The 24,260-nt window shown below is 32.6% G+C and overlaps 1 protein-coding gene across 1 annotated transcript in view; it reads left to right on the top strand.

The window, feature by feature from the left end:
• LOC145258129 (uncharacterized) overlaps positions 1–23,542 on the top strand; it is a 55,436-nt gene extending 31,894 nt beyond the window's left edge. Inside the window, exon 9 of the mRNA XM_080115871.1 lies at positions 22,233–23,542. Coding sequence (XP_079971997.1) covers positions 22,233–23,396 — 1,164 coding nt within the window. The 3' untranslated portion in view covers positions 23,397–23,542. The remainder of the gene's footprint in view (positions 1–22,232) is intronic.
• Positions 23,543–24,260: the final 718 nt, after the last annotated feature.

Genomic DNA, 24,260 nt, shown 5'->3' with positions numbered 1-24,260 from the left:
TAAATTTTTTTATTTTATTTAATATTGAACCTGCTTTATCTTTTAATGATCATAGTTCTTTAGGATTATTTAGATTTTTTATTTTATTTAATATTGAACCTGCTTTATCTTTTAATGATCATAGTTCTTTAGGATTATTTAAATTTTTAATTTTATTTAATATTGAACCTGCTTTATCTTTTAATGATCATAGTTCTTTAGGATTATTTAAATTTTTTATTTTATTTAATATTGAACCTGCTTTATCTTTTAATGATCATAGTTCTTTTAGGATTATTTAAATTTTTAATTTTATTTAATATTGAACCTGCTTTATCTTTTAATGATCATAGTTCTTTAGGATTATTTACATTTTTAATTTTATTTAATATTGAACCTGCTTTATCTTTTAATGATCATAGTTCTTTAGGATTATTTAAATTTTTAATTTTATTTAATATTGAACCTGCTTTATCTTTTAATGATCATAGTTCTTTAGGATTATTTAGATTTTTTTTTTTTATTTAATATTGAACCTGCTTTATCTTTTAATGATCATAGTTCTTTAGGATTATTTAAATTTTTAATTTTATTTAATATTGAACCTGCTTTATCTTTTAATGATCATAGTTGTTTAGGATTATTTAAATTTTTTATTTTATTTAATATTGAACCTGCTTTATCTTTTAATGATCATAGTTCTTTAGGATTATTTAAATTTTTTATTTTATTTAATATTGAACCTGCTTTATCTTTTAATGATCATAGTTCTTTAGGATTATTTAAATTTTTTTATTTTATTTAATATTGAACCTGCTTTATCTTTTAATGATCATAGTTCTTTAGGATTATTTAGATTTTTTATTTTATTTAATATTGAACCTGCTTTATCTTTTAATGATCATAGTTCTTTAGGATTATTTAAATTTTTAATTTTATTTAATATTGAACCTGCTTTATCTTTTAATGATCATAGTTCTTTAGGATTATTTAAATTTTTTATTTTATTTAATATTGAACCTGCTTTATCTTTTAATGATCATAGTTCTTTTAGGATTATTTAAATTTTTAATTTTATTTAATATTGAACCTGCTTTATCTTTTAATGATCATAGTTCTTTAGGATTATTTAAATTTTTAATTTTATTTAATATTGAACCTGCTTTATCTTTTAATGATCATAGTTCTTTAGGATTATTTAAATTTTTAATTTTATTTAATATTGAACCTGCTTTATCTTTTAATGATCATAGTTCTTTAGGATTATTTAGATTTTTTATTTTATTTAATATTGAACCTGCTTTATCTTTTAATGATCATAGTTCTTTAGGATTATTTAAATTTTTTATTTTATTTAATATTGAACCTGCTTTATCTTTTAATGATCATAGTTCTTTAGGATTATTTAAATTTTTAATTTTATTTAATATTGAACCTGCTTTATCTTTTAATGATCATAGTTCTTTAGGATTATTTAAATTTTTTATTTTATTTAATATTGAACCTGCTTTATCTTTTAATGATCATAGTTCTTTAGGATTATTTAAATTTTTTATTTTATTTAATATTGAACCTGCTTTATCTTTTAATGATCATAGTTCTTTAGGATTATTTAAATTTTTAATTTTATTTAATATTGAACCTGCTTTATCTTTTAATGATCATAGTTCTTTAGGATTATTTAAATTTTTTATTTTATTTAATATTGAACCTGCTTTATCTTTTAATGATCATAGTTCTTTAGGATTATTTAAATTTTTTATTTTATTTAATATTGAACCTGCTTTATCTTTTAATGATCATAGTTCTTTAGGATTATTTAAATTTTTAATTTTATTTAATATTGAACCTGCTTTATCTTTTAATGATCATAGTTCTTTAGGATTATTTAAATTTTTAATTTTATTTAATATTGAACCTGCTTTATCTTTTAATGATCATAGTTCTTTAGGATTATTTAAATTTTTTATTTTATTTAATATTGAACCTGCTTTATCTTTTAATGATCATAGTTCTTTAGGATTATTTAAATTTTTAATTTTATTTAATATTGAACCTGCTTTATCTTTTAATGATCATAGTTCTTTAGGATTATTTAAATTTTTTATTTTATTTAATATTGAACCTGCTTTATCTTTTAATGATCATAGTTCTTTAGGATTATTTAGATTTTTTATTTTATTTAATATTGAACCTGCTTTATCTTTTAATGATCATAGTTCTTTAGGATTATTTAAATTTTTTATTTTATTTAATATTGAACCTGCTTTATCTTTTAATGATCATAGTTCTTTAGGATTATTTAAATTTTTAATTTTATTTAATATTGAACCTGCTTTATCTTTTAATGATCATAGTTCTTTAGGATTATTTAAATTTTTTATTTTATTTAATATTGAACCTGCTTTATCTTTTAATGATCATAGTTCTTTAGGATTATTTAAATTTTTTATTTTATTTAATATTGAACCTGCTTTATCTTTTAATGATCATAGTTCTTTAGGATTATTTAAATTTTTTATTTTATTTAATATTGAACCTGCTTTATCTTTTAATGATCATAGTTCTTTAGGATTATTTAAATTTTTTATTTTATTTAATATTGAACCTGCTTTATCTTTTAATGATCATAGTTCTTTAGGATTATTTAAATTTTTTATTTTATTTAATATTGAACCTGCTTTATCTTTTAATGATCATAGTTCTTTAGGATTATTTAGATTTTTTTCCTTTAAATGCTTGCATGTACACTTTAAAGCACTGTGTTCTTTTGATTTCATTAGACCATTAAAATTAAATAAAAAAACTGTTTTTAAACCATAGATAAAACAAGAACATAAATCGATTGTGAGATTGCATGTTTCTGCCTGACAACGTAAGGATAGACCAAAGTTTTGCCCGTGCCTTACTTCTCCATATTATATGAAGTATTCGTGAAGTTATGTCATTGAAACCTAGATAAATCAAAAACTGTTTATTTGATCAGACTGAAATTAAAGCGGGCTTCTGGAAGTTGAAGGTTCAATCTGTACTAATAACAATACTAATAACGATAATAAAAATTAACATTCATATTATTCGAATCCATCGAACTACTGTTCTCATCGTTAGTGTCATTTCCACAATGTTTCGGTCGATGTAACCTCCGACCTTCTTCAGGTGTATCTTGTCGAAGTTAGGAATGTTTCTGTCGAGCTTGGGAATTTGGACAGAATTTCAAATGCAACCTTTTATTTATTTCACGGGGGTAGCATGCTCTTGATCCATCAACCATGACTGGATAGACCGCCTAAGTAATTCGCAATTGTATTTTTCAGTTGCAAACACTGAAGATTGAACTTTCATCTTTCTGGAGAATATCAGTTTTTACAATTGATTTTTCAAGTACTCTAACCATTGCACCACGGGTCTGCAGGTCTGCAGAAGGTCAGATACATCGACTGAAACGTTGTGTAAATGACACTTAAGATGTTACTGAATCGAAATAATACAAATAATCCTCATCTAAATCGTAATGGTTAATGTTATTGTTATCAAAGGGTATATATTAAATTTGAAAAATCGGAGTTGAAATTCAATTTATAAATCAATCATGATAAAAACTAGTAAAAATCCAGGCCATATAAGATATAGGACTTCGTTGGCTACAACATTGACCAAGTTGTGAGTCTCTCTGATGAACGAAAGTTATCGTCAAAAGTTTGACTTTCACTTTTTCTCGTGACTTTGAATTTGCTCATTGACTTAGATATCTCAAAATTAAATCAATTCAAAGATAGACCATAAACTTTTTTTTTTTAATTTTTTTTTTTTTTTATCAAATTTGGTTTGGTGACAATTAGTCAGGCTGACCATGAATTTAGTGATAAATCAATAACTCTATAGAGCACATAATTTCATTGGTGAAAGCAATAAGAATTTTATAGGAAAAAAATATGAAATAAAAAAAGAAACAATAATTAAAAAAGAAAATTAATCTAACATATAAAGTTATCTTGTTGGATTTTAAAATTGCATCCGAATGGCATTTAAGCTGACGAATCAAACTTTACTTCTGTCTAGCCAATTTTCATTTGTTATTGTTCCATCATGTTATTGACAATATAATCATGCAAATAGATATAAATAATGTACTTTAGGACAATTTATTAAAAAGCAAATTACTTCGCTTGATCTGAATAATAAGTAATATAGAACATTAATCACTTAAAAAAATAAAAATCAACCCGTATTAATAAAAAACGACTTTAGTAGACTGCTGACTTTTTCTTTAATATAGTACATCAAATTTGGAAATTTGCCAGTAAAATAAAGAGGTTATATTTGAAAACTTTTACATTTCGATGTCAATTAGGATCACGTGACGCGTCATATATAAACAGTGCCTTCTATAAATATAAAAGTGAAAATATGTGTATGTATGTTCGCTTTTTGTGTATGTCTGTAAAAGTCTTTTTTCACTGGACTTCTCAGTCGGCTCATTCCTTCTTAAAACTTTTTATATGCTGTCTAAATGATAATATCGAAGAGTTACGAATGAGGGTTGCGTGTGTATTTAATTTGCCCGACTTTCACGCGCTATTTTTTCCAGAATTTTAGATCATCGCGTGTATCTTTCACTTTTCAGTATAAAAAAAGTGAAACTAGATTTGAATCAGCACTTCCCGGTGGTCTCCGGAAAGCGATGTAAACGTTTGGTCAATGTCTGCTTTTTTAGCGTCATATCAAACAATTGCTTTCGTCTGGACACTTCTCTAATAAACGGGGAGCTGGTTTTCCCCAAAGTTGGGTAAAAACAAACAAACCGAATTATTGACCTCATTAAAAACTGTCCCGCAGAAAATGTTAACTGCTGAATAGCTATTGCTTATGTCGTCGTCGTAACGCTCACACAAAATGTTAACTCTACGACTTCCACTTGACGTCATTTAGTGCGGGTACCTTTCAATTCTCTTCTTAATTAAATAAATTCAAACTTCTTTCAGTAACTCATTCTTGCTGGCTGATCGGTTAACGTGTGATGTTTTTTTCACATTTTATTTTCCAACTCCTCCTCAGGGCTTCAGGTTTAATTCACACACCTTGAAACACCCGGGCAATGCCGGGTACCCACGCTAAGTCAATCATAAAACATAACTCAAATAATATAAAGGGGAATAACTCATATTTTAAATTAAAGACTAAAATAAAACCACAACTAAAAGAATGTATTTTTTTGTGTTTGTAGTTAGAAATATACAGATGAAATATGATGGTTCAAAACAAATTAACAAGAAAACTTTTATTATATTACAGATTAAGCAAAAGAAGGTAAAAATTAACAAAAATTATCAAATAGAATTTTAGTTAGAAATATAAATCAGTTTACATTTCTGAATTAAATTGATTAAAAAGATTCCCAAATTCACAAATATTGTTTCCAAATTTTGAGATAAGGATTGATTATTTTGATTATTCGGATTCTTGAATTTTATTTTCACAGTGTTTCGGTTGATGTAACCTCCAACTTAAAGTGTACCTTGTCAAACTCTGGAAAGTGCACTGAAACCCTAACCCGAACCATTTATTTAATCCATGGGGGGTAGCATGCTCTCATCCTTTCAGCTATGGCTGGGTAGATGTTCCAAATAATTTGAAATTGTATTTTGAGTGACACTCATATTGAGGATTGAACCTTTAGTCTCGAGTAAATTAAAAACAACGCTCAGGATAAGAACAGTAGTTTGAAGAATCTAAATAATATGAATATGCAGTTAAATGTGTTGGTAATATGAGAACGTAAAGTCCAAAGAAAGAATTTCCAACAGTCATGTTCTCCTTTTACACAATTCTTGATATCAAACCCCAGCACACGTGTCAGAAACTTCCTTCTGCCAAAGAGATACGCGCTCACTCTCTGACACACAGGCGTTTTTTATTTGAAAAACGGACTGCATCTCATTTGCATATTTCCCTCAACTGGAGAGTAGAAAATGCACTGTGGATGTGTTATCGGCAGCTCCAGTAACTCTCGCCTCTCCTTATTTGTCCCTCAGTCCTCATTTCCAATGAGTGATTTTTCTGACAAAGGGTGAAGAAAAAGCTGCTTTCCAGATTGGCAGTACTTTGTGAACAATAACCTGAGATGTCGGAAATTTTTCCTGTCTTTTTCTCTCTTACTTTCCCTCTCTGTCCTGCTCTAACTGTTGTACACGCAATAACCCTTATCCCCGAATGGCTTCTGAGCCTTGATAAGTGGTAATTACCATGCAAAAAAAAAAAACCTCTCATTAGCTCATGTGACCACCAGTCCATAAATAACAAGAGCAGCCAATTTTTTTCTTTATCCTTTCCTCAAACAGATGGCACGTTGTACGAGGTCAGGTTTGTCCTGCATTTTAATCACAGAATAAATTAGTTTCATCATATTTTGCATTTAATGATTTATCTCCCTTGTTCTTGTTTTTAAAGATGTAAAACACATTTGTGCTAATGAAAGACTGGAAATATACGATACACTCAAGGCCACTATCCACCCATAGAGTATTGTTGCCACATTTGGTCTAGTGCACCTGCTACTAGTCTTTCTCTCCTAGACAGGATTAAAAAAAAGTTGCCAACCTGATAGGTTCTGCTCTGTATAACAAACTCCGGCCCCTGACCCATCCATGAAATGTTGCATCCCTGTTTCTGTTTTACAAGTATTTTAAGGGAATGTGCTCTGACGAATGCCAAGCTAAGCTCTTGTACCCCCCCACCCCCACCCACCTACCCACTTAAATACCATCGATGAGCAGCAAAATTCCACCCCCTACACAATAGAGATCCCTAGATGCCGGAAAGCTTTCAACTCTAATAATTTCATCCCTTGAACTGCTCGACTTTGGAATTCCCTCCCAGGTTCCTGCTTCGCTGACTGTACTGACATGTTCAAGTGTAATGTAAACAGATATCTTGCTGCTCAGCTCCCTACATAGTATCTCTGCAAATTATGTTCCAAATAGTAACCCCCTATATCCAAGTAACACTGCACATTGTTTGGAGTGAAATAGCAATAAAAAAAAAAATTTTAATAAATAAAACTGATATTTTTGATTAAAATTCTACTCTATAAATTTTCCTATTGTTTGGTGTAGACATCAACTTTTGTCTGATACTTGCTGTATCTCACCTGTATATTTCAAACTACAAGCAACATATATTTTTTTCTGTATAAGTTAGTATGCGCAAGCAAAATAAAAATGTCTACTCCGACCTGAATAGGTAGTAAAAAAACCCAACAAAGTTTGATTGATGAGGAAGGGAAGGGGCAGTATATTTGTTAATGTTCTCATTTTAGAGTTGTATTATGAATAGCGCTAGGACAACAGCATATTCTTTTCTTTGTTTTAATTCTCAGGTATATATCCGTTGATATCTTGTATGCTTTTATATAGAGTGATGTGGTTCACGGTTGATTAACTGTGTCAGATATATATTCAAGTCAAAACAAAAAAGAATATGCTGCTGTTACAGCCTAGTTATGAGTCCTCTCTAAAAGTTATGAGTTCAATCCCTGGTAAAGGATCATAAGAACAAAAATTATTGTTACAATATCTCTAAAAAGCATTGAACGCTGAATAAGATCAGTCTACAACAGTGGAAATAAAAGGTTCACTTCAAAATTCTCAGCTTACTGACTACAACTGAAAACGCCTTGGCCATATAGAATGTTGTGCAGGTAACAACACTCATGATGAAAAAAGTTAATAATTTTTATATCTTTATCTTTTACTGCTAAAATAAATTGTCTCCTTGTGAAAATTTGTTTATTCTTATCTTTCAAAATAATTTTTGAACTTGTGTACATCCCCCCCCCCAAAAAAAAACTCATCAGTGTTTGCACTGATAGCAGCACTTTTTCTTTTTTTTTTTTTTTTTTTTTTTGTATTACATTTTCACCCCAAACAAGGCAAATTGCCACTTTGGTGTAGGGGGCTACTATAAGGGGCAGCAACTACTGGGGTACTATGTAGGGATTTGGGCAGCAAGGTGTCGGTTCACGTTACACTTGAACTTCTGCACGTCAGTACTGTTGGGGAAGCAGGGACCTGGAATGGAATTCCAGAGTCTTGCGGTTCTGGGGAAGAAACTATTGGAGTAAAAAGATCTTTTACATCTAGGGATCTCTACAGTGTGGGGGTGGGATTTAGCAGCCTGTCGGGTTTGTCGAGGGTGCTCACGTCGTGGGGCCACAAGTGATTGCAGTTCGTCAGAGCATTCACCATTAAAATACTTGTAGAAAAGGCAGAGAGATGCAACATTTCGTCGATGGGACAGAGGCTGAAGCTTAGATGGCAGGTTAGGGCCTATCAGGTTTGCGACTCTCTTTTGAACCTTGTCAAGGAGCGAGAGACTAGTAGCAGATGCACCAGCCCAGATGTGGCAGCAATACTCCATACATGGGCGAATGGTGGCCTTATAGAGGTACAGGATACTTTCGGGTGTTAGTAGTTTTCTAGCACGGTAGAGAGAGCCTACCTTTCTTGCAGCGACCCTGGCAATGCCTTCAATGTAATTGTTCCAACTCATGTTTCCTGTGAACGTTAGGCCAAGGAGTTTGAAAGATGGACTCTCAGATAAAGAGTCGTTGGCCATTGCTATGGGTGGTAGGGAGGGTTTCTTGTAATTATTGAATGAAACTAGTTTAGTCTTAGCAGCATTGAACGCGACCAACCACTTTTGTCCCCATTCCACTACAGATTGGAGGTCTTCCTCTAGTGTTTCTGCCATTTCTTTAGAAATGTGTTCATTCGTCTTCCTGTCGTGTCTGCCATAGAGTGTAGTGTCATCAGCATACATACCCATCTCAGAGGCAATGTTGTCGGGGAGGTCATTTATGAATATCAGGAACAATAGAGGTCCAAGGATAGAACCCTGGGGCACCCCCGCATTTATATCATATTGTTTAGATGTACGACCGTCGAGGACAACCTGGATTTTTCTCTTATCTAAGAAGGATTTAATTATGTTAAGTATTCTACCAGTGATACCGTATGATCTGATTTTACTGAGGAGACCCTCATGCCATACCCTGTCAAAAGCCTTAGATATATCTAGAGCTACCGCTCTGCCCTCCCCTGCTTTGTCCAGTGAATGGTATATACGTTCAGAGATCACAGTGAGGATGTCTGCTGTGGAACGGGCTTGTCTAAATTCATATTGTTTGTCAGTCAGTAGTTTATCATCTATGGACGTTAGCAACATTTAATGTTCTTATTCTCTCTAACAGACCCAAATGTTGTATGTAGTCAAAAAGTAAACTAAAACTTCGGCACAAACTTTCCAGGTGCAAGAAAAAGTTATTTATTTTCTTTGTTTTACCACGCTCGTTACCAATATGTATTTAACACCAGTATGTTCTCTCTTTTTGACCGTCACATCGGCCAACTGTCAATACACAGCATCAGACAAAGCTGGCTGTCAATCCACGGCACCAGACACTGCTGGCTATCAATTGAAGGAAATGAGGGAGAGTCATCGTGTGCTTGCCGAGTTAACTTTCCACATGTCTTTTTCTTTCTTTCTTTTCTCCTTCCAATCTCTATGCATATATATGCATTTTGCTTGATTACGGCACGTCTACATCATGGTTTAAAATGCTGACCTGGCAGAACAAGACTACGTTATAAACGTTTGTGTGGTACCTCTTGTAACTATTAGATGCTAGACATTCAACCGCTATCTTATACATTCCAACCAAGAGACCGTTTTAGGATTCAAACCATCCCTGTAAGTGCTGTTGCTGTTATCTTTCTTGCACTTGGTTCGCCAGGTAGTTTTGGAAATCCTTTTTAATGAGTCTGGTTGCTACTACAGGGTGACCAAAAAAACAAAAACAAAAGCTAAATGGAGGCCATCTAGAACATATGCTGTAGAACGGAGAAAAAAAGGCCAAAGATCCAAGTGTTTTGATGTGATGCTTCGAATATAATAAACTAGTTATGACCAAAGTTTCATTTCATTCGGACAAAACACTAAGAAACGGGGCATAATTAAAGTTGGGGTCCGTTTTTTGGGGTCACCCTGTATGATTAATGGGATAGCATTTATGAACTTTTATTGGTAGAAAACTGTTTTTTGGTAGAAAACTTGATTTTAATATTTTTTTTACAAACAAAGTATGTGCAGTAGGTGGTTGTGTTGAAATGAATAACAACCAGACTGACAATTTAGGTGTGCCAGGTTCAAATCCAGTCAGTTCCATAGAACCACTTTCACTTATGGATGTTGGCATCCTTCACATGGTCACTCTTGTAAGTAGAAAGAATTAAGGGAAATCAAGGCCAACAACAAAATCGAGCTGGTCAGAAAAGTTGTCATTCTTATTGACACAAATTTATTTTACTAATTCACGTCCAGAGTGGATCACTTACAAGTAGTTCGATCTCGTCTAAGACAGTAACTGAAACCTTAGAGAATGATCTCCAGTCTGTAGTGGAATTAGAACATAAACGGATGGTAACATTTAATGCTGCTAAGACTAAGCTTCTTTCCTTTAACAATTACAAGAAACCTTCTTGACAACCGCAGATTGCCATGACAAATAACACCGTCTGAGTGCTCTTCATTCAAACTCCTTTGCTTAACACTCACAGGCAACATGAATTGGAACAAATATATTGAAAACATTGCCAAATCTGCTGCAAAGAAGGTGAGCTATCTCTACTGTGCTCGAAAATTACTTGCACCTGACAATATTCTGTACCTCTACAAAACCATGATTCATTTAGGCATGGAATATTGTTGTGACATCTGGTCTGGTGTATCTACCACTAGTCTCTCCTCCTTAGAGGGGGTCCAAAAATGAATTTCCGATCTAATAGTTCCCACACTATCAACCAAGCTCCAACCTCTGTCCCATCACCAAAATGTTGCATCCCTGTGCTTGTTTTACAAGTACTTTAACGGAATGTGTTCTAATGGACACCTAGCACTTCTGCTTCCTTGACACACATATTTCTGACTAACTTGACAAGCAGCAAAATTCCACCCATTCACCATTGAAGTCACTAGATGCCGAAAAATCTTCTACTGTAATAATTTCTTCCCTTAAATTGATAGACTTTGGAATTTTCTCTTGGTCTTCTGCTTCTTTAACTGTAATGAAATTTAAATCTAATATGAACAGACATCTCGCTGCTCAACTCCCTACAGATATGGTCCTTGTAGGTATGGTCCCAGTTTAAATCCAAGTGGTAATATGCCTTGTTTAAGGTGAATAAAAGTAAAAAGAAAATTGTGTTATATATTTTGAACTATGAGAATACCTGTCCCAGGGAAGATAAAATCAATTCCTCGAACAGAACAAGGTCATTTTAATGTGTGTGGGGAAGGAAAATACTTTTTGACCTGGATCTATCAAGTTCGAATCTTATCAATTCCATAGCACTACGTTCACTATGGATGTTGGCAACCTTCACATGGTCCTCCTGCAAGATCTGCTATTAAACCTTATGTCTAGAATCCTTTTTCAATTTTAATCAAACTCCATTACATAATTTTGATTCTAGAAAAGCTTTAATGCTTAGGCTTAAGGGGGCTTTACATGAAATTGAAATTTAGGAAAATCTTTCTTAATTGGTGTCTATGATATCGTGTGGATCAAATTTAATGCAAATCTGAAATATTTTAATTTTGAAATAGGAGGTTGTGCCCAAATATACCCCCTGAAAAAATAACTGAAATTTGGAGAATATTTATTAATTGATGTTTAATATCTTTTGTTAAAACTTCATAAAAAATCAGAAGTATTTTAATTTTCTTGAATAGTGTCTCTTTGCCCCTTTTGCAGAAAACTAAATTAAACTAGTCCACATTTACACCTGGCAGTTGTATTCTAAAATTTTTAATGATCTGTTAATTAGTTTAGGAGTGAATCCTATGCATAGAAACATATAAACATAAGTTTGTATAAACAGAAATCTGTTGCATTCTGATCTATGACTTTTTGGGGGGTATGTGTCTATCCAGGGATATGTGTCTATCCAGGGATATAAACGCACAACAAATTAAATAAAAAAATAAACTAATAAAACACAGAGTTCAAAATACTCCTGATCTGAAATGGAACACGTACATCAAATCTGTTGCCAAAGCTGCTGGAAAAATCGTGGGATCTTTCTATCGATCCAGTAGATATCTTACTGCTGATGCAATTCTCTATCTATATAAGAGCCAGGTATGTCCAAGGATGGAATACTGTTGCCACATCTGGGCAGGAGCTGCTAGAAAGGACTTGTGCTGCCTTGATAGAGTTCAAAATAGACTTCGTAGTCTCATAGATGTCCTGAGATGTAGCGAGTTTGTCTTTGCTTTATCGTTATTTTCATGGCAAGTGCTCGACTAAGCTTCAATTTATGGTTCCCTCTCGCCAAACTTTCACAAGAAACACTGGTTTAGCTGAAAACACTATCAATAATCCCCCCACTCTTTATCTGTCTTCCGTTTTCCTGCTTCAAGTCCAATGTAAACAAGTTCTTTATGAGCCGTTTCCCTTAAGTTAACAAATTTACTGAATTTCCATTACTGACAATTACTATATTGTCCAATTGACTATCGTACACTCTTTAACCCTTATCCTCGAGTGGCCCCTAGGCCTTGATAAGTGGTGATGCCTATGTAAAAAAAAAAAAAGTCAATAACTTAACGATTTAACAACTGATGTGGCTGCTATTGTAGCGTCCTTATACAGATTTTTGACTAGAATTTTCTTGATAATTCCAGATTGTTCCGAAAACATTCTAAATTAAATATTTTAATAGTAGCGGGAGCTGTGGAAATTCCACAGGGGACTCATTCATATGTAATATATTGATGTTGGCATTCTGTAGATGTTCAGTGTAAATGGAGACACTCTGATATTATTGTAGCTCTTTTGTAAAAGTAGTCTAAGCAAGCAGGGACGCCCGGCATAGCCTGGTCGTAAAGTATGCTTAAATGTGATATTTTAATTGTTGCCGATTTCGTATATATTATTATAGAGTTAATGCTCTATCGATTTTTATATATTATAAAGTAGCGATTTCAAAAATAAAAATATATATCCATATGACTTGGATTCATAGCTATAATCGAAACCGAAACTTGTGAAGAAATTTTGGTAAAATTATTTATAAAAAAATAAATGACTTGAGTGCCATCAGCTGTAACCAAAACCAAAACTTATGAAGAATTCTTGGTAAAATTATTTATTACAAGAAATGAAAACCTATAACAATTAAATGACAGTCACTCGGATGTAAGCATGACATGCAATAACACACACACACTATCCTACTTTATATATAGATTCTATTCATTTTTTAAAAATCAAAATAGGATGTCCTAATAAATTTTATAAGGAAAATTCCCTCTCATAACAGGATGGGGGTTCTCATCTTATGTGCAAGTATTATTTTAAGCCATACAATATTATTATGGCAAAGTGTCTTGGATTATTCATATTGAATTTTTCAGACTACTGTTCTTATCTTTAATGTTATTTTCATAATGTTTTGGTCGATGTAATGTGTCTTGTCAAACTTAAGACTCTTTCTGCACATAATTTTGAATGGACTCATTTATTTAATCCTAACTACCCATGTGGGGGGGGGGGCGTAGAAATACCTGGCTTTGAAACCAGGCAGGGGCTAACCCTCTCAGTGCTGATGGACCCATAGATCTGGTTAGGTTATCCATCTAGGAGAAGAAAAACTGATGTTAAACCTGTGCCACTGACCTCCTACATCTTGACACCAAACAGTTGAGGAAAGCCTCCCTAGAACTGGTGACTTGATCAAATCACTGGTTTGCAAACTTAAACTGCTTAAGGAGTAGGTAGGCTCTGCCTATTGCCAGACTTCCATACTCCTTCTTTGCATATTAACCAGGAGTAGAGGTGAGGTCACAGGGACTCATTAGAGACACCCAGTGCTTAGCCTTGTTTCCTAACTAGAGCAATGAATGCCGTTCCCCACATCCCCTCGTGTCCTTCCCCATAACCTGGGCATTTTGGGGGTTCTTGTTTACCATATATACTAACATGATTGGACTGGGCCACTCTTGTCTAACAGGTTTGAGGGTACCGGTTTGACAGTTTGTCTGACTGCTGTATTTTGACTGAGAGTACAGGAGCCCTAACACTTTGGTAGTGCTTAGAGCAGCTGCTCTATCATCAGTTGTATAATATTGGGATGGTTGTAGTGCCATGTCGTGCATAAAAAGGGACCCTGCACTCATCTTTGGTGGGCATTCCCGATGCCACATGCCTGTGGATGATGAGTCGGCTGATGGTCTACTTGTGTTACATGATGGTAGCTATGCACATCTGCTTTGTCTAGCACCTAACACCATAAACTGAAACTATGAAATAAAATGAAATGACAGCTCAATCCAAAATGACGATTAAATCACATGCACACTCGAACAGCAATTCGCCTCGTCCCTTGAGACTTGCATTTATAAATATCCGTGGACTTAGAATTAACTTGGATGATGTCGACTCATTTCTCCTAGCAAACTCCCTGGATATTTTAGCGCTAAGTGAAACTAACTTTCACTCCTCCATCCCCTTTAACCACTTTAACATGTCTGGTTATCTTCCACTTTGTCGTAAGGACTCTGGCACATGCATGGACTTGGGGGTCTATATTCATAACACCCTTCCCATAACTAGGGAATCTAAACTAGAACCAGGCCTTCATGTGCTTTAGATTAACTTTGCAACATAGCATTAGCTACTTGTATTTTCTTTATTGCTCTCCCTCGGCTCAGGACTGTATTCTAATCAATCATGTCTCTGACAGCATAGATGTTGCAATCTCCCTTGATACTAGTGGCCAAATACATATATTTAGTGACTTTAATGTCCATCACAGTAATTGGTTTGGCTTCTCTAACTACACAGACACAGCATCATCCATAACTTTTCTATATTTCATTCCTTGGCACAGACAGTAATGTTCCCGACCTGTCTCCCAGATCGTCAGGACCAGCAAGCCTCGCTTCTGGACCTATTTCTGACAACAATTCCTGAGGATTATGTAACAAATGCCCATTGCCCACTCAGGAATGCTAAAGTCTCGACCCCAAGTTGAAGAGCCATTGCTCAAAATGCCAAGGTACTACAATAAGGCTGATTGGGATGCCACATCAGAGATGCCCCATGGGGAAATATCTTTTCTCTTCCTGCGGAACAGTGCATAAATAGAACCACTGAATGGTTCAAAGCAACAATTGAAGCACATGTTCCCATACGGAAGTTCTGTAGCAAACTCCACTCTCCTCAATGGTTAGTCTTACTTGTGCAGCTGCCATTGTTCAAAGGCAAAATACATCCTGCAGATTTATCCGACATAAGTCCAGTTCAAACAGACAAAAGTATATGGATGTAGAAATAAGAAAGAAATAGTAGCAGCTAAGAGAGAATATATCAAAACCACCAGAAAACGCATTCAAGCACAGAAATTAGGAACTCGTGATTTCTGGAAAATCTATAACAGTGTAGTAAATAATGGGCAATCAACAATTCCTCCATTATCCAACAATCATGAGGTTGGTTGCATGACAACCGAAAAGACTAACATGCTTGCCAGTCGGTTCGCCTCAAACTCTACTTTGAACCCAGCAAACCACTCCCTCCCTGATTTTCTTTTGCGGACAGAAACCACACTAGATGATCTGAAAATCATCCCTTCTCAAGTATATAATATAAAAAACCTAGACAATTCAAAAACATTTTGATCTGATCTCATCCCAGCTCCCCTTTTAAAAAAATGCTCTGCTGAGGTTGCTCCAGTTCTCTCCAAACTTTACAACAAATGCCTTAATGAATTTTGCTTTCCTGACTTCTGGAAAATTGCTTCTTGTGGTACCAGTTTACAAGAATTCTGGCGAAAGAACTGGCCCATTAAATTATCGCCCCATTAGTCTCCTTCTTTTTGCCAAAATATTTGAGTCGATAATTAATTAAGCTCTAGTCCACCATCTTAATGTTATTAAACTTCTGTTCGACCAACAATATGAATTTAAGCCTCTCTGAACGTATATACCATGAACTGGATAAATCAGGGAAGGGGAGGGCAGTAGCCCTAGATATATCTAAAGCTTTTGACAGGGTATGATGGTCTTTTTATGAAAATCAGATCCTATGCTATTACTGGACAAATACTTAACATAATTAAATCCTTCTTAAATAAAAAAAATCCAGGTTGTCCTTAATGGTCATATGTCAAAACGATATGATATAAATGCAGGTGTACCTCAGGGGTCAATCCTTGGACCTTTACTATTCCTAATATTCATCAATGACCTCCCTGATAAAATTGTCTCTGAGATGGGTATATTTGCTGACTACACCACACTCTATAACAGGCACGAGGGGAAAACAAATGAACATATATCCAAGGCAATGGTGGAAACACTAGAGGAAAATCTTCAGTTTTATAGTGGAATCGGAACAAAAATGAATGGTAACGTTCAATGCTGCCAAGATTAAGCTTCTTTCTTTTAATAATTACAAGAAACCTTCTCAACTTATTATAGCTATGGCTAAAGAAACAGTACTTTGTTCAAACTCCTTGGCTTAAAATTCACAGGGAACATGAGTTGGAACAGATACATTGAGGGTATTGCTGCGGCTGCTGTGAAGAAAGTTGGCCTCTCTCTACCATGCTAGAAAGTTACGCCTGAAAGTATTCTATACTTCTACAAGGCCACAATTCGGCCATGTATGGAGTGTTGTTGTTGCATTTGAGCCAGTGTATCTGCTACTAGTCTCCCACTTTTGGACAAGTTTAAAAAAAGTCGCCAACCTAATAGGTCCCGAACTGTCAGCTAAGCTTCAACCTCTGTCCCATCGATGAAATATTGCATCTCTCTACCTGTTTTACAAGTATTTTAATGGTGGATGCTCCGACAAACTACAAGCCCTTGTACCCGCTTGACGTAAACTCCCCCTGACAAACCCGACAAACAGCAAAATCCCACCCCTACACAGTAGAGATCCCCAGATACCAGAAAGCCTTAATAGTTTCTTCCCAGAACTGCTAGACTTTGGAATTCCCTCCCGGGTTCCTGTTTCCCCGACTCTACTAACATGCAGAAGTTCAAGTGTAGTGTAAACAGACATCTTGCTGCTGAACTCCCTACATAGTATCCCTGCAATTTATGTCCCAGATAGTAGCTCCCTACATCAAAATGGCACTTGCCTTATTTGGGAAGAAAATGCAATAAAGAAAAAAATGTTTTTAATCCACACGGTTCATGCTCTTGTTCCATTAGTCATGACATAGAAAGACATTGTAGAAATCCTAAATGATTCGCAATTGTACTTTGAGTTTCACCTGAGGATTAAACCTTCAAACTCCAGAAGAGTGTAACTTACAATTGGATTACCAAGTCCTTTATCCATTACGCCACGAGTCTGCATTAGTTACATATACCTGAAGAAGGTCAAAGGTTACATCGACTGAAACATTGTACGAATAACACTCAAGATGAGAACACTAGTCCAAAGAATCCAAATGCTAGGTACCCCCCGCTAGTAACAATTAAACGACAGTCACAACTGGAAGAAAAAAGATGTAACCGTGATGCACAAAATAACACACACGTTATCGTATTGATATCCAGATTAAGAATTATCGAAATTAGTTTTATTTAATTTCAAAATTTATTGAAAACACTTTTTTTTTTTTTTTTTTTTTACACAGGCATCACCACATTATTAAGGCCAAGAAGCCACTCAAGGATAAGGGTTAAAGAGTGTACAGTAGAAATTGGACAATATAGTAATCATTAGTAATGAAAATTCGGTAAATTTGATAACTTATATGGAACGGCTCATCAAGAACTTATTTACGTTAGACTTGAAGACAATCATATCGTAGTCAGCCAGAAAGCAGGAAAACGGAAGACAATTCCACAGGCGTGCAGTTCTAAGAAAGAAGCTTTGTTCATGGAATCTACGTTTAGGTTTAGGTACAGATAAAGAGTGGGGGGAATTATTGATAGTGTTTTCAGCTAGACGAGTGTTTCTTGTGAAAGTTTGGCGAGGGGGGACCATAGACTGAAGCTCGGTCGAACACTTTTTAAAATCTTTTTATGGTGTTTGAAATATTGTTATTTTGATTTCAATTATACTTTCATAAACATATTAATTTCCAGACACACTGGAAGTTAGGAAATACGTTAGCTGATGATAACCCTATAACTTTATTCCATCTGTTAATGCGCTTATAAATAAAATATAATCTAAAATTTCAAAGTTTTAATGCGAAATATGAATCTAACTCCTGTTCAGTCGCCTCGCATGATGTTAACCGTCTAAATCAACGGTTCTCAACCTTTTTTAATCATGACTTTCTTTTTAATGTATTTCGGTGAACCCTTATAGCTTACTTTATTTTTCAGTAAAGAAAACCAAAGAACATCCATCAACAGTTTATCTTGAAGGAAGACTGAACCGACATTAACGTTACATGTACCATGGGGGTCCACATGGACTCCGGTTGAGAATACTTGGTCTAAATAATTTTATAATCCTCAAAGTAAGTGATAATCTGAAGGAGCTAGGTTAGGAAAATATGCAGGATGAGGCAAGATTTCCCTACATCTTTGGTCAGTAGTGCTGTGTGAGGATGAGCATTATCATGATGGAAGAGGGAGGCCCTTTCTCTTGACTAAAAAAGATTGTTTTTGGGTCATCATGGGTGTGAATATTGCAAGAAAACTATGAATGATTCTTTAATTATCTGAAAGAAAAAGTTATAACTTAATCATGTTTAAGGGTTATAGTCGGCTACCGTATTTCCTAACTTCCAGTGTAGTGCTACCGGAAGCAGTGACGAGGCAAATTAGTTTCTTCACTTTTATTGTTCTTTAGTATTTCTATCATGAAGCGATTTATTGAAATAAAATATAAGAAAAGGACATTATTGAAAAAGTATACAATAAAAATTAATAAAATTATAAAAAGATAAATCAAACAGTCTTTATTTGCACTTTCATTTACAGAATTTAGAAAATAAGTTTTTATTTTATTTGAAATTTTATAAGAAACTAACAGTCATTTTTAAATTTTTATTTTGACATTTTTGCACCAATTTTTTCCAAATATATAGTTTTGCATGGGTTTGAATACTCTATATATTAAGTTTCATGTCTATAGACCAAAAACTGATAGGAGTTTGGTAGGCAACATTTTTTAAACAAATATATATATATAATGGAAATTCTTTTAACTTTCTTGAAGTTTTACATTTGGATTTTACCGTCACTGGATTTTTTATCTTCCACCAGACTATCCATTCATGTGTAATCACCTTTTTCTTTACCATATTCCCTCTGCTTAACTTATTTTGTTTTCAAGTAAGATCTTTGACTTACTTGTTGTTTCATCAAATACTTCTGCATGCAAAATCCGATCCCGCATTTTGCTAATTCCTACCCTCTGATGAGAAGGAGAGTATTTCTTCGAAACTCCACGGATTAAGGACTATCCATTTATCTAGTGTTTCCTTTTCAGATTAAATATGTTTTTAACTCATTTCAAAATGTTTTTTAACATATTTCATTATCTGTTTGCTCATATTATAAGCTCTATTTCCTTTTTGGTTTTATCGAGCTTTTATATCTGGCTGAGATAATTTTATAAATATTAATTCTTTAATATTTATAATTTACTTTAATTTTACCATCTTGGATCATTTTGGTAAATTCAATTGTAATTTTCATTTTTTATTTATATATATATATATATATATATATATATATATATATATATATATATATATATATATATATATATACACACACACACATACATAAATATATATATATATATATATAAATTTAAAGGAGATTAGAACAATAGTCTAAAGAGCTGAGTGTATTTTAATGTAACAGTGAAATAACTAGTTTTATTAAAATACAGGAAAGAAAAAGTGCTCGTTGTAATTTAGATATATAATAAGCTTGATAGGTAAATATCCTAGAGCTAATTTAATATTAGGTGATGTGATTGATAATTTAAAATTTAAAAATCAAATTATAATTAAATTAAAAATCCGTTTCATAAGAAGGAACAACAACAAAATCAATTATCTGTACAATCGTTTCGGAAAACCGTGTTTTTATTGTGGTAGACATCAAGTTACGGACAATAATTATTACATATAGTTTTTTAATAAACAAGGTCTCCTCGTCAGCAAATTTTAAAGGGTTTTTATTAAATCCAAAAGACACCATAAATAAACCTAGCATTAAAAGTAAGGCAGATGTATCTGAAAAAAAAAAAAAAAATTGAAATAAAAGGTCTTGATAAGAAAATTAATATGGGTTAGAGATAGATAAATATATTTATACTTGTAATTAAGCTGGTTATAAAGGTGTCTTTAGAAGGTATGGGGATACATTTGGTTGATAGTTGCAATTCCTTCTTATGAAACATATCTATAATTACTTATATAAACTCGACCTGTTATAGGGAGCTAATAATTTAAAGAAGATTAGAACAATAGTCTAAAGAGCTGAGTGTATTTTAATGTAACAGTGAAATAACTAGTTTTATTAAAATACAGGAAAGAAAAAGTGGTCGTTGTAATTTAGATATATAATAAGCTCGATAGGTAAATATCCTAGAGCTAATTCATTAATTAAGTTTCTTATGAAACGGATTTTTAATTTAATTATAATTTGATTTTTAAATTTTAAATTATCAATCACATCACCTAATATATATATATATATATATATATATATATATATACTCACACATCTATATATATATATATATATATATATATATATATACTCACACATCTATATATATATATATATATATATATATATATATATACTCACACATCTATATATATATATATATATATATATACTCACACATCTATATATATATATATATATATACTCACACATCTATATATATATATATATATATATATATATATACTCACACATCTATATATATATATATATATATATATATATATACATACTCACACATCTATATATATATATATATATACATACACATACTCACACATCTATATATATATATATATACATACTCACACATCTATATATATATATATATAGATATATATATATATATATACTCACACATCTATATATATATTTATACATACTCACACATCTATATATATATATATATATATATATATACATACTCACACATCTATATATATATATACATACATACATCTATATATATATATATATATATACATACATCTATATATATACACACACACACACATACATAAATATATATATATATATATATATATATATATATAAAGAAGTTTGTCTTTACTATAACCTTTTTACGCAAATATAACGCAAGTATAAATCATTTAGAATATCTACATGAATATAATTACATGTAATAGTTAACTAAAGATGATCATTTCATTAGGAAACTGAAAAACCTAGTGGGGAATCAATTAAAATTAATGTTTAAAAGAATATGCAAATTAGCTAGATTTTTTGCAGGTAAATGCAATTCCACGGCCCATATGTAACAAATTTGCATTTTCTTTTTAAATAAATAGAAAAAGGTTTTTAATATGAATATCAATACACAAAAAAAAAAAAAAATTTATAGTATAGATATATGTTATGTTAATGAAATTATAAAAAAAGTCTTTTTTTAATTTTAAAAAATAAGTTTTTTATTTGAATTTATATAAGTAAATATAAAAATAAAATTATTGAAATCAAAATAACAAAATTTCAAACATCATTAAAAAAAAAGTATCCAATGTTTCCAAAATAGTTTAAAAAGATTTTTAAAAATGCTTTCAATAATTCTTTAAAAATGAGCGCAAAAAGTGATTTCAATAATTCTTAAAAATAAAAAGATAAAAACAAATTTCAATAATTCTTAATTGAACTACGACAGAAAAAAAACTTTTCAATGTTTATTAAATAAAAAAAAGAATGATTGGAAAAATGTAATAAAGAGTTCATGCACAGGGGAGATCTAGCATGAGAGAAAAAAAACAAAAAAAAAAAACGAAGGAACTAATTTGCCTTGTCCCTACTTCTGGTAGCGCTACTCCAGAATTTAGGAAGTTCATTAGCTGACTATACCGTGTTTGAGTAACAGCAATATCCATAAAATAAATAAAAATGGTTTAAAATGTGCCTTCTACAAACCCGCAAAGCTTGTGGGAATAAAATGAAACTTTCTTTTTATTTATTTTTGTTTGCAGGTTCCGAAATCTGATGGACATAATAAGCAGACAGAAAAGTGCTCAGTAGTTAAAAATGGTGGGCAGATGAAAAATCTTGCGAAAAATACCAACGATAGAACTGGTTTGCCTATTCTGGCTCCAAATTCAGATATAGGTCGCACGATGAACACCTCTGAAAAAAGCAAAAAATCGAATCGGAACTCTCCGCCAAAGAGACCCAAAAATCCTTTAGAATCAAAATTGCACAAGAATTCTGATTTGCCACAGACATCTTTGGAGCCAAATCCAAGTATAGGTCAGAAACTGAATAACTCTGACAAAAGCAGAGATTTGACTCGGAACTCTCCACCACAGAGACAAAAAAGCCCTTTACAATCAAAGTTACACAAAAATTCCAACTCGACAAAGATCCCAATGAATACCAAATGTTTAGATAAAAGATACACACTAAACAATAACCAGTCCGTAATATCTTCAACTATAGCTAACTCAAAATCAACATCTTTTAATACTATTTCGACGTCCTTTCAACACCAAACACAATCAAACCAACAACAACCAAAGAAACAATTCATGGTTTATACTGACATTAAAATTCCTGATCCTAAAAAAAATCAGCCCTGTGCAAAAGATGTATTGTCGGCCAAAGATAAAATTCTGAATCGTAGTACGACTGTTTCAACACCATATTCAGCCGTTAGAGATATCTCTAATACATTCATCACTCCCAATTCCTTACCCCCCAAAAAATCGAATAGTGGAACTATGTTTAAATGTCCAAATAATAGTGCTAATAGTAATCCCTCCAAAATGAAATCCACTCCGCCCTTATGTAAGTGTGGTCGTCGTGCCAAACTCTGTGTCAGCCATAGCCCAGGCGTCAATATGGGCAAACGCTTCTTCACCTGTAGCATGAAGGGAAGCAGCATAAAATTGAAAAACAAACCCGTTAATCCGTGTAATTTCTTCAAATGGGACCATGTTCATCAATCGACATCGATTTCATCGTCGGATCAGTCTTTAGAGTCGTCGTCGCTTTGTCTGCCTTCATTTTCGATTTCTGGTGAACACAAAGAGAATTACAGCAGCAGTGATAAGTCTACATTATCCTTCGGAACCAACTCTGCAGAAAATACGCCGGTTCTGAAGAAAAAACCAATGAGAGCCTATCAACTTTGTTGAGATAATATTTGATGCTTGTTTATATTGGTAATCTTTTTAACTAACGCAACTCAGGTGAAAACACTACGTACTTATGTATCATGACAAAATTAGTATAAATTCCACAAATTATAAAAAGTAGTCCGATACAAAAATAATTACAAGTAAAAAATACAATTTATCGAATTATTGAGTTTTATCGTAGGTTTTAATGTGGAATCAAGTCAGTATGAGAAACAAGGGAGATGATCCTTGACTTAAAATAACAAATTGAAGATCCGCTATTTTTATACCGATGCATTTCAGAATGTAATTGTGGCTGATTATTTCGTTAAAAAATACATCGAGCACATCTTCTACTGGATCATTTTTATAAATTCCAAAAATTCATACTAATTTCGTCATGGCACATAAGTACGTAATAATGTTTTCACCTAAAATGCGTCGATTTAAAAGATCACCAATATAGCAGTTAAAATTTACATTTCATAGTATGTTATGTGTTTATGCTGTTTTTTTTCTTTTTAGCCAATGTTTGCATGAATAATATTACTAAAAAATCATTTTATTTAGCCCACAGGGCTGGGAATAAACAAATAATGCTACAAAATGAAAATTGAGACTTGTACCACTTTGTGGTATTCTTTGTTTATCCCCAGCCCCATGGATTAAATGTATTCGTTTCTTTAGTGATATTACCTGCACAAACATTAGTATCAACATAAAGACAGCATAATATATAACATACTGTCAGATTAAATCGCAATATCAAAGCATTTGCTCGCAATGTGTAACATAAAGGACGAATCTTTGAAACATAAGCAAATATGGTCAGTGCACGTAGCGTTGTCTGATGTCGGGTAGTAGAATTTATACCATTGTATC

The sequence above is a fragment of the Euprymna scolopes genome, chromosome 33, assembly GCF_053919585.1.
Source record: "Euprymna scolopes isolate OS-2025 chromosome 33, ASM5391958v1, whole genome shotgun sequence".
NCBI lineage: Eukaryota > Metazoa > Mollusca > Cephalopoda > Sepiida > Sepiolidae > Euprymna > Euprymna scolopes.
The sequence above is the reverse complement of the archived record's forward strand: the minus strand, read 5'-3'. Positions and strand labels throughout refer to the sequence as shown.